This window comes from Nipponia nippon, unplaced genomic scaffold, assembly GCF_047370975.1.
Source record: "Nipponia nippon isolate SJK-2023a ecotype South Korea unplaced genomic scaffold, ASM4737097v1 scaffold_2, whole genome shotgun sequence".
NCBI classification, from domain to species: domain Eukaryota; kingdom Metazoa; phylum Chordata; class Aves; order Pelecaniformes; family Threskiornithidae; genus Nipponia; species Nipponia nippon.
The window spans coordinates 64,712,876-64,725,326 of NW_028262336.1; the positions used below are offsets into that span (position 1 = coordinate 64,712,876).

The window sequence follows — 12,451 nt, forward strand, 5'->3', positions numbered from 1 at the left end:
AATTTTCCTTGCACCTTCCTCCAGCATCTCAACCTGTAAATTACTTTATTACATGTAGTCCCTTGGGAAAAGGGCTAAGTAAGTCTATCTAAAATGCTCTGTCCTTGACCCCCCGCTTCACCCATACCTTCTGAATATGAGCCCCGTGTAAGCAGCAACTTAAAAAGGGGTAGTCAAAGCCATACTTTCTGCCCCCTTGAGTGAGTGCAATCTTGGCACTTTCTGTTATGTCCTAGCAGAGCACTGTGCTGAAGGATTAGCACTGAAGCATGTAAACTTATTTCATGTCAGGGTGATGCATTTTAATGTTCTTCAGTTCATATGTAGCCTCGTGTTTTCCATCAGGTGAACAGCTACAGACCTGCTTAGGACCACCTGATTATATAGGCTAAAGAAAGGATCCGCAGGATGGTTTCTCCCATCTGTTGACTAATGAAATACCGTTTCTGATTAGGTCTTTGTATCCCATGCACATGGTAAACAGAGCCAGGCACATCAGCCTAAGCATGCCCCAAGGAGCTGTTACCAAATATTTCATATTCTGCTCATTACTGCTGTTTATTTACTGCCTTCAGAATAAAAATAAGGAAATCTACTTGTACCATAAAGGAGTAGAATCAGGAAAACTAACAGGATTTATTCCTCAATTATATTTCCTGGAGAGCAGAAGTAAAAAGCCATGTATCATTTTTATTGGCTGCAAGTCTGCAATCACAATGGTTATAGTTTTCATTATTTCTCTGGTTTGCTGCTGTAAGGTGGGCAGCAAGCGTCTTCTCACCCACCCCCAAGCCTAAGAGCACTCTGCTGCACTTTGTAGTGCAAATGCACTTTCTGTAAGTGTTTCCCCATTTGTCCTGGTCTCTCTGCACTGCCTGTAAAGCACAAATTAAAAAAAAAAAAAAAACTCAAGAAGGCAGAAGCTTGATCAAGAATTACCAGAAATCCCTTTTTGCATTTGTAGAAAGGTGACAGTACCAAAAAAAAAAATTGGTATTTACAAAGGAAGTGTTGTTCTGTGTGTGCATTCTTGCTATCCTATCCCAACTTTCCATTATTCCCCAAAGTGCAAGCAATCATTCTTAATTTTTCAACAAGGATCTCTCTAAACAGTGAGAATATGTTTAGGGACTTTAAGTTGTAGTCATTTCACAACATTAGACACATCCCTGAAGTAGTTACGGAAGAACAAAAGAGAGATAAAAAGAAAGATTCTAAACAAAGGGAATAAATAAAAGCTGTAATTAAATAAATAAAAAGTTCTACATATTGGGTCCTGGATTAAATATTTATTTGAATACTTGCATGGAAAACATCCAAAGCCAAATTCTACCACTTCACTTAAGCAAAAATCCCCTTGCAGAATTTGGCCCTCTGTCACTTTTTGTTTTACCCACATCATACAAGAATTACCATGCTGGATCAGAACAGTTCAGTGTGTTGTTTCTAAAACTGGCCAGCATAAATAGCATCAAGAAAGCTGCAAGAAAAGGTGCCTTAAATGTTTATAAAGTAGCCTATCCATAAGAAAAGTTTCTTCAGAAAATCCACAGTAGAGGCGGCTCCCACCCTGAAGCATATGAATATGTACTTCATCCAGATGTTAGGCTTCAAGAAGCCTTCCCATTCACATCCTGGTTACTCTGGCTGTCTCTGTAATTGCCTTGTCCTTCTGAAACTGCTGCTAAATTCTTAACTTCAGTGCTGCTTTGTGGCAGTGTTTTGCTTTGATTGTGCCCTGGGCAAGAAGTATGTCCTATTAATTTCTACATTGCCCCCTGACTTTAATCTGGTTAGTTATTCCTGTGTTGTCTTAGCATCCAGTTGATCTTGCCTCTGCCATTCCTTGTTTGATGTGCTGTAATGATGTCCCTTTTTAACCACCGTTTCTGAGCAGTGTTTTTCCTCACTTTCTGCTCTGCGGGGCTGGAGTCAAAGCAGGACAAGTGGTGGTGTTTGACATCAGCTATGTGCTTTCTTCTTGTGTGACCTTTCCCTGCAGCTACCTAGCCCTGTACGCCTACAAGCCTCAGAAGAACGACGAGCTGGAGCTCCGCAAAGGTGAGATGTACCGGGTCATTGAGAAGTGCCAGGATGGCTGGTTCAAGGGGACGTCTCTGAGGAGTGGGATGTCCGGCGTCTTCCCAGGCAACTACGTGACGCCTGTTTCAAGGTGAGGACCACTGGCCAAGGTGGATATGCCTGAGCTGGGGCTGGGAGGGATTCCGTGTCTGGAGGATGCTGAAAACAACGTAGCTCTACTTTTAAATCACATTCCCCTTCCAGAAGTTTTCAGGTGGCATTGCAGACGTGGGTAATGAAACTTGCTGGTTGTAGCATTGGAGTTATCCATGTTCTCAGAAGGCTTCACTAGTTGTGTTAGATGATGGCATTTACAGCCTCTGACTTTACAAAGTCTGATGAGCCCAGGTTTTACGATTGTAAAGAATCTGTTGGCTAATGACTTTTTATTGTTATAAAACTACTGGACATGTAATGGGGATAAACAAAATAAGGAATCCGTGAAAAATTGATCCAGGTTTGTTCCATCTTCAGTTTGTGTCAAGTTTGTAATATGTGGACTGAGCAAAACCAAAAGTTAAGAGCAGATTAGAAGGCGGTAACTAAGACTGCTGACAGTCCTACTATTACACTTCAGTCAAAAAAACATTAGTTCGTGGGGTCTTCACTGTTCATCAACCTAAAAGTATTTACCTGATTTTATAGATCCCCTTGGCTGCCTTCACTCCTTGCCTCTTCAGCTCTTAATTAGTAAAGAAGTTTGTGCTGAAGTGTTAGTGATCTGAATCAGCAAGACTTTATTAAATGCTGCATGTCACAGCTAGAACAAGACAGAGAGAAGTGCTAAAGGGCAAAAGTGCTTTCCACAAAACCCGAAAGCAGCTTTATGATTATATTTACAATCCTGTGAGCTAATTAAGTTCCTGTGTAAATCACCCTCAGTGAGAACAGCAAGAAAAATCTAATAGCAACAAAATCTCCTATTTGCTGCACTTTCAACTTACTTTGTTCCCCTTTGACGGCAAAGCAGAGGGTTAGATCCGTGCATGTTTTTCTGCCACTCCCTACAAAACCCAGGAAAAAGAAGTTGCCCGTGAATTTAGTAACACTGAACTAGATTTATAAGCTGGCAAATCACATATGTGAGCAGAGCACGGTGGGAAAAGGACAAGACCCTTTAAATGGACAGACACGCACAGAGCAGCAGAGAAATTTTGCCACATCCAGCGTCTATCCAGCTCTGTGGGAGTCGCAGATAGTTTCTGTACCTGTCAGTGTGCATGTTTGCCTGAACACAGCTTTCAGCGGACTATTAGGTGTGCTTCTCTGGCAAACTCAGTCTAGTGCAGATGGCCAAGCCAACTCCAGCTGAACCTTGCTGCTACCCTGCCAGCTCTTCGCAGCAGATGACAGACAGTCAAGATTTCCATCTGGTGGGATTCCCAGCTTTTCCCTACCTGGAGGCTGATGAAAAAAATTTGAAGAAAAAAAAAAAAATCAGATTCATTTAGCAAAATGTGATCCAGGCAAACCTTGAAAGATGAGATGAGCCAAGTCAATGACACCACAGTGTTGGTTTTCCTCCTGTGATTTTGGGGGGAGGGGGGATTGGGCAGAGGGGATGGCTATCTTTTGCACTTTTGGACCATATATTCCAGCCTGTGTTTTGGTCTCTTTCTATTAGAATTTCACTCTTTTGGCTCTTCCCCTTTCCACTCTTTTCTTAGGGTTGCTTCTTCTGTCTGTCTTTTCCTCTGACTTGGGACAGATTGTTCAGCATACGCCTTCCTTCTGCTCTTCTCCTCTCTGTGTTCCCACACAACAATTTTGGGGCCCCAGAAATTCTCTCAGTCCGACTCCCCATAGGTTGGTCTTGTACCCTTTCTGTTATCCTCTCCTCCCTTGCTAAACCCCTGCACTGTCTCATTTCCATTTCCTTCACCATACTTTGTTCTGCATCATATCCCCTCTGCTGTCCTTTCCTGGAGGAGGACCTTGGCACACGGAGCAGCCTGGGAGAGGAGAACAGCACGAAATGATCCCTCTGTTTCACGGCATCCACTGCTGGGGAAGGAAATTACTCAGGAACCTGAGTAAGAAACTCAGAGAAAGAGCTGCTGAGCAGCAGCTGAGTTTGTCCATTGGTGTCCTTCTGTCCTCCTCAGTGTCCTCCTGCCCTGGTCATCTAGTTTCTAGCTCAGTGGTAAGAAGACCAAGACCTGCTCTAGGCTGAACTCATTTCATAGAAGAAAGCCTCATTCTTTCCCTCTGAGGTCTCCCTAGCCACTCAGATGAAATACAAACTATGCATACAGTTTAAGTGAGCAGTGAAAGAGGGGTCGATTATTGTTTGGATTTCCTTTTCAGTAAGGTCAGCTGCATTCCCTTCCCTTTTGCATTCCCTTAGCAAATCTAAGCTAGGGCTGGTTGCATCGGTAGGGTAAGTGTTCAGTCGTGCCAAGCCCTGCCAAGTCTGCTGCTTTTCAGTCCCCTTCAACAGCCACACACAGATTTGGTGTTATCCATCTTTTTTTCTCCCTGTGGGGCTGTATGCAGGCTTGGTCCTAAGAAAAGATCTCTGAGTCTGTTTTAATTATCACTCCATTAGTGCCTGTAAAATAGCCTCTGGCACACAAAATGACATTTGGGAGATATTCATTTCTTCTCAATTCAGATTTGTGATTTTACTAGAAACTATTCAGACAGAAATGTAGCTTAAGAAAAAAAGTTATGAGAAAAATGATCTTTTCCAATTCTACCCTGCACTTCTTCCTGTAGAATAAAGGGGTGAAAATGTCCTCCAGCATGCTTACGACTGTGTCCTAAGAAGATAAATATGTATCTATATCTCAGTTTACTTTAACACCTGAGAGGGTATCATGTTGAATCCCCAAAGTAACTGGGGGTGCTTATCAGCATTGTGGCTCGGTATCAGGGTCCCTGCAGCATGCTTACGCTGTGCCTTGTCTCCATGCAGGGTGCCAGTGGGAGCCGGGCAGCCCAGGAACAGCGGAGCTGGGGGAGCGCCGGCAACGAAAGGAGCCCCGGGAGCCATCCACCCCATTGGGGCCAGTCACACCAACGTCGCCACGGCTGTCAGACCGGTTGTTCCTATCACTGCGCCCCAGACGCATCCCCAGCTACAGGCGGCCTCTCCGCAGCTGAATAACTGCTTGAGGTATTCGGCTCAGCAGCCAGCCAGCCAGACCCGCAACGCCATGCAGATGGGTATGTGCACACCTGCCAGTGCCTCTCGCCCTGCGTCGGCAGGATTGATGTCGTACCTTTCGAGCGCAAGCCTCTTGAACCTGCCTGTCCCTGTAGCTTTCTTTCTCGTTTTAGTCACAGCTCAGTCAATGTGGAATAGAGTATGTTTTATTTGCTTGTAATATTTATGGGCTTCTATTGATCTCTGGGAACCACGTTGTGTTTATCAGATTGTTCTGTTGCTACAGCTGAAATAGATTATAGTGTTTACAAATATTTATACAATTTATCTGAGTGAAAGCAAGCACCCTGCATACTGAGGAGATTAACAGTTCTGAGTCCGGTTGGCTTGCTGAGGGAAAAATACTACCCTTATCGCAGGGCAAGTAATACATGACTTAAAATTAAGCAGCATTTCATTGGGCTTCAGGGATGAAAGGTATTTATTAGGCAGAATGGGACCCGGTGTTAGTGATAAAGCAAAAGATCTGAAAAATACTGCCACCTTTTTGAAGTGAGAATAAGAGCTTCTCACACCAGGGGGCCTCTGTTCTTTCTAGGTTCCCTTTCTGATGTACAGCACAGTTTTCTAGAGTACAATTTATTCCCCTTTCTCTGATGTTAAACAGCTCTGATGTTGAATAAAGTAAAAGTAAATCCTGTGGTGGAACTTTATAAGAAAATTTAAATCATTTTGTTTCTGATATTTTATAGGGATGTGAGCCATTGTGTTTACAAAGGCAGATCAGTAAGGACTGTGACTGCTGAAAACTGAGGTCTTAGACACGAAACAGAGCAGGCACAAATGAGAAATATACTGCAGTGTAAGTCATGAATTCATACCTTTTGAAGCCAAAAGGCACCATTATGACTGTCTAATCTCACCTCCTACACAGTCCAGACCAAAGGGAAGAAAACGTAATCAAATACGTATAAATCTGAATCTCGAACAGTGCAGACTCCTCTGCTCAACAAACAGTGGCAAGACTTTACACGGCATCCATGTCACGCTGGGGAATAATCGATTTATCTTTTTGTCTACTTCAGAAAGCGCTGCTTTCCCCTCAAGTCACACCCTTCCAAAAGCCCTTCTGCTCCACAGTGCAAGGGCAGAAATGTCCCCTCTTGGACAAGGCTCTCAGGAAGCATTTGAGTGCTCCTGGTGCCTCCCATGCTCCTGCCGACAGGCAGATGGACTCCCCTGAAACTGAGGTGACAGATCATTTTGCCCCACGCACCTGGTATGCCCCACACCTTCCTTCCACAGCACTGCTGTGCTGCACCTCCACCAGCTTCCCTGATTTAAGATTGCTCCTCCAGGTCACTCTGACATCTTAAAAGTGCCAAGGAGTTGGCAGACAGGGTGATCCAGGGACCACAGAGCTGCTCCAAAACCTCCTAAGCGGGGAGTTCTCCAGCCCTTCCAGAAGGTTCATGAGATTGTTGTTTTAATTAAATAAGCCAGGATAAATAAAAGAAATTTTTCATGATTATTAGTATTTTTCTCCATAATGGATGTCCTCACCAGTATCCTGTGGACCAGAGCCCCTCAAAAGGTCTCTTCAGTCCTGCAGGGCACGGCAATGCACACTGACTTTTGGAAAAGCTTTCCAGGAGAGGCAAGTTGGCACAGTATTCAAATCACGTTTCTTTTGGCTTGCAATATACATGAGTAACAAATCAATTTTGCACAAGGCCACTAATGTAAGAATACACCCAAAATGAAATATGAGTGGTGTAGAACAAAAATAGCCTTCAGTGAGCATTGCTAATTAATAGCATGTTTGATGCAGTGCAGTCCAGATCCAGAGATCCCAGAGCAAAGGCATACGTTGTAACAGTAAGCAGATGAAATTACAGAATAAAATGTGAGAGCTCTGCTCAGAGTTTATTTTTCTCAGGCCATTTATTTTACTGTTTCTCATGTTTTCTGTTTCCTTTGTGTCTGGAAACACCGAGTCCTATATGAAAGAAGTAATGTACCTAATATGATTATCAAATCAGTCTTCTGCATCCAGGTACATGAAATTCCATTATTGTGCTTTTGCTCTAAATTTAGGAAAGCCATTGCTCCCTACAACCAGTAGTTCAAAACCTTGATCCTGCAAGCTTAACCATCCTGGGAAATTAGATTTCTGGCAGCAGTGGTTGCTCATCACCCAGGTTCCAAACAGGAAAATCAGGACGAAATCATTTCAAGATAACCAGTGATGTCCTGTCTGGCTCTCTGGAAAGGAATTGCACTTTCCAATATATGTTCTTGGTAATCCAGGGAGGGGGAAATGGTAACTAATAGTAAGAATAATCTTGAAGGCATCTGTAATAACAACCTTTAGGCCCTTCCTTATGTTACATGGTAAAATCACATCAAGTTCAAGACTGGTTAATGATAGTTCAGTTGATTTGCTATGAGCAACCTTAATAAAAATAGATGTTACAGAGTCAAGGAGTTACCATGAGGGAGAATCACGTAAACTTTGGAGGTGCTAATCTGATGATCACCAGCCCATCATGTTCAGTATCACTTCAGATAATAGAGCATAAGGCTGGGGGACGAAATTCCCTCCTGGCAGGAGTGCTCAGCTGGTGTAGTGAGTATGATTAATGGCACTCCTTATGGTTTCAATCCCTGGTAATGGGTGCTGCTGTTAACCATGGAAACAGAAACTAGTGGTTTTAGTTGTTCTAGCATTGTTGTTTAGTTATAGATTGAGTGAACTCCAGCTGGTCCTGTCTAAAAATGTATCCTTCGGATGAATTTGTAAGAAAATCACAGATCAGAGTGGATCAGAAATTTTCCAGAAAAATGATTCTTGGTCAAAGAAAAGCTGATTTGTTGGACTCAAAGCTTTTTGTCAGGAATGGATGTAGTTCAACCAGACTTCAGCCACGAAGCTGTCCTGGCTCAGGTTGCAAAGGGAATAGACAGCTGCCCAGAGCTGTTCTCCACAGAGGAGAACAGTGCAGTGATTGGATCCTATGTTTTCACAACCCAGGTGAATGCCCTGACCAGAATAGAGGCTGTTGTGGGGTGAGTGAGTAGGTTGTGCTCAGAAAAATGTTCCAAAGGTTCAAATTTTGCACTGAGGCAGAACTAAACCAGATTATGAAACCTTGAAATCATTTGTGAAATGGACATTTTCCAGCCAGTTCTACTATTGAATCATTTAAGCGAAGGAATGTCTGAGTGTGGACTCAGCTTCTGGTCTGTACCTACTTGAACTGGAGCTGTATGTAGGTTACACCTAAGCAATCAGCCAACCTGGAAGTCTAAGGCAACACCGTTGTGGAAATGGACCTGGAACTATGTCACACTTTTTGCAACATGAGGCATGCAACAGGCTCCCGAATCCCTGGAGAGCTGGCCTTGGCAGTGTGTTGCAGTCACCGTTAAACAGACGAGCGCTAATTCCTGGTTCCTAGTGCTTGTAGGCAGGGTTTGCTGAGCAGAGGCAGCAAGACTAAAAGGCACTGCATAGTCCCTTAGTGACTTCGCTGGCAGAGACGAGGCTGAGCTCAGAAATCCTCCGGTGGATTTCTGCTTAATTTATCTTGTGTAGCACAGTGATGTGCTGTTGATCATTTTGTTAGGGCTGAAACAAGAGACCTTCCTTGGTAATTGCTGTCTGCAAGGTTGGCATGGATCATCTGGGCTAACCCTTTAGGTCCCATGTTGCGTTGCTCCAAAACCTATAAGGTTAGGAGGGAGTCCTGGAGGTTCGGAAAATAGCTCAGCTGGAACAAGATAAGGTATTTTAAAAACACAGTAGACTTTTTATTTATTTCTGGGCATGGAGAGGGGTGGTCAGGCCGTTCCCCAGTCACATCACTAGGGAGGACCAGCCATTTTGGTGACTGCAGACAGGCCTTTCACAGCCAGGAGGGGGATTTCTAGGATTTAGCTGAAAACATTTGCAGGCTGAGATATCCTGGGTTAAGGCTAAGAGCTTAGCTCTCCATCAGGCCCTGGCACCTCGTGGCGGCGATGGCCACTGAAAGGCCAGGTCTGGCAGTGCATGGGGGGCTTGACCGTGCTCTGTCCTCCCTTCGCAGCTCATCCCCCAGTGCCAGCCCCGGATCGGCCCACCGCCACGGTCTCGCCCCTGCGGACGCCCAGCTCGCCCTCCCGCCTGCCAGCAGCAGCCATCCGGCCTCACCCCGCCATCTCCCCGCAGCATGGCCACCAGCCGCCCACCCCGGGGGCCCGGCCCCTCATCCCCCTCACCTCTGCTGCCGCCGCCATCACCCCGCCCAACGTCAGCGCAGCCCACCTCAACGGCGAGGCGGGCGGTGGGCCCCTGGGTGGCCCTGTCACTCCTGGCCCCGCCGGCAAGGCCGAGGAGAGGAAGAATGAGAAGGTAAGGGCCGCCGCGCTCCCGCTGTGCCCCACACTCCCACCATCTCTCCCTTCTATGGGTGTGTTGAGGAGGGACCCTGTGGCCTCCCAGGAGGGCAGACACTGGTTTTCATCACCTGCCAGCTTGGGCATCCTCATCTCATATTATTTTCACACTTCATCCTTTCCTCCCCACCACCCCCAACACTGCTCTCGTGTTACCCGCTCGCGGGTGGGAAGCAAGGCTGAGCCACTAATGGGCTGAATTTGTATGTTTCTTCCAATGATCAGCACCGGATCTGCAAATTTGCAGTGGTGCAGAAAGATGTTATAGCAGGCTCTCAGTCATCAAAACCAGATGGCCAAGTCAGAAGCCGTCTGCCTCGCTACGTGGAAGAAGTTGATGGTGGTGCCGGGGCAAGTGCCACAGGCACAGTAAAACACTAGCTTGTGAGCGGCAGGAGCTGTTTTACTGCTCCAGAAACATCCCACTTTCTTGCAGAAACTCTCATTGCAGTGGCGCTGCCAAATGGGAAGAAGGGAATTAAATATGGCTCATTGGGACGTAGGTACGATGCACTGTAGGTTCAATTTCTTAGGAGCCAGCAGTAGGACCAATAGCTGAGTGCCCGTCCCTTGTCCACCTTGCTAAGAAAAGCCAGTGTGGAGACCTGCTTTAAGTGCCCAGCCTTTTAGGTTCTTGGCAAATATTTTGCCTTCACCAAATGTTTACACTGCATTAGCTGTTCCCATTTATCAATGCTGAGGTCTATCTCCATACTGCCTAGCAGAGCCCACGGATACAAACTGCCTGCTGGAAGCAAGATCCTGGTTTGTATCTGAATAGGAGGAAGAGATGTGGGAGCCTGCTTTTCCTTTGGACCTGCAAAAAATCCTTTCCATACGTTCCCTGAGCTTTTCCGTGGTGACAGGCGCATATGGGGTAAATATTTGCTTTGTACATGGTAATGCTGAGGTTGCAGGTCTCACATGTGGTTAGGTCACAGAGAACCCCTAGTTTCACAAGATGAGCCATAAAAGTTTTAAAATCCTTTCCTTAATCTTGTCTTGAATTTTCTCTGAGTGCCTTTTGGTGAAAGAAGGGTGTAGAACTTCTGCACTGGATGTGAAATTTAGGTACTTGTTTACAAAGAATGACTTCCAAGTGTGCATCAAGGACTGCATGGTATGTGAGCAGAACAATACCTGCTACTCCTGCAAGCCCAAGGAAGTATATGGCATTTGGCAGAAGGTGGTAGATCTGCATGTTACCTCAGAGCTTTGTGTACTGGCTTATTTAACACTTCCTAAAACATATCGTGCTATTCTATAGGTCCATATATTTTAGTTCATGTGGGACTGCCCACTGAAATTTCCTAGGCAAAATTATATCAAGTCCCTTCCTAAGATACGGGTTAACTTTTCCCAAGCTGTTACAGCTTTAAGTTACTGAATTTAGACGCAGGGAAGTAAAGTTTTGGGGTTTTTTGAGCTCCATGGATGAAAGGGAGAAGCAAGTAATACTCTACATCATTGCAACGAGCATTGCCAAAGACCAATTCAGTACCGGGAAGTATCAGAGAGAAGCGACAACAAAAATTTTCATCTCTGACTGGATTGAGGGGTGCATAACTGCCCTGTGTTGAACAATATAGTCCTGAATCTCCTCCATGTCATATTTCATTTTCATTTTAGAAAGATCTGAGTTAACGATGCTTCCTTTCCTTTTAGAAATAGTGACTGACGTTTGGCCACTTAAGTTGCGTTCCTGTTCTTTGCATAAATCCAAATATTTCTTTGAAGCAGTTGAGAGCTTGGGTAATGCCAGAGTAAAAGCCATATAACTATTCAAAAAGGAATCTCTGAGTCAGAACTGGAGCCATATCTGGAACCACACTTGGTATTTCCAAAGTGGAGGCTGGTTGGGCAGGTTTTTTGGTAAATAGGGAACAGTCGTAACACTCAGAAGGAATATGTGTGGAGAGAGGCAATATCTGTTATCAGTACACCTGATAGAAAAAAAACAGACAAGCCTGAGGGGCAAAAGACAGAAGCAGGGACATAACTAGCAAACTGCCAGATAAGCAAAGATCGGAAGCAATTTATCTGAGTTCAGTTTCATTATATTAATCAGTCAGGTACTTTGAGATGAAAGGAACAGAGGGGATGTTAGTAAGAGGAGCGGTAATAAGGTCTTCAGCTCTACTGAACACAGGACGGAAGAAATGCACAAGTAATTATCTCCTGAGAAACTGAGATTAGCAAGTCGTATCTGAGGTAAATTGTAATGTGCATAAAATTAGCATTGGTGTTGGAATGAACAATTTTTTGTGTCCCATCAAATTATTAATTTTAATCCCAGTCTTTCCAGCTTCTTTTGTAGGATTCCCTTGAGGACTGACTGATCAGAGGGAGAATGGCTGTTTTGGGAAACATTATCTTGTTACTAACCACATTTTTTTCCCACACTGATTGTCAGTGTGAGTTCACTACGGTACAGAGGGCACATGGTACATAGGAAGTCGTTTGCATTTGGGGATGGACATGCTGAGGATCCGTTGATTTTCATGGTTCTGTTATTGAAGATGTTTCTTTTGTGGTCTATGGAGACAAATTGCAATTTTTGCATTTATCACTCTGATATAGTCAGACATATTGGTCCTTGGGAAATTTTCTTCAGATGATAAGTTTAGCAAGGTTGGTTGGCTGCTTGAAGGCTAGGCTGGGAGATGATAGCGAGAAAAAGTATTTTAAGATATGATCTTCTACCAATTTATGTTTTATGATTGCCTACCTAGATTCCACTCAAGGATACCAAATGTGACATCAAGGGGCAGCTGCTGTTGTAAGTCTGTATATGCTATTTGGGGTGCTTGTTCCAAGATA

General features: G+C 44.6%; 1 protein-coding gene across 1 annotated transcript in view; it reads left to right on the forward strand.

Moving 5' to 3' along the window:
• Positions 1 to 12,451, forward strand: part of SH3RF3 (SH3 domain containing ring finger 3) — a 253,550-nt gene that overhangs the window by 206,004 nt on the left and 35,095 nt on the right. Inside the window, exons 6-8 of the mRNA XM_087759057.1 lie at positions 2,003 to 2,173; positions 5,000 to 5,250; positions 9,283 to 9,587. Coding sequence (XP_087615183.1) covers positions 2,003 to 2,173; positions 5,000 to 5,250; positions 9,283 to 9,587 — 727 coding nt within the window. The remainder of the gene's footprint in view (positions 1 to 2,002; positions 2,174 to 4,999; positions 5,251 to 9,282; positions 9,588 to 12,451) is intronic.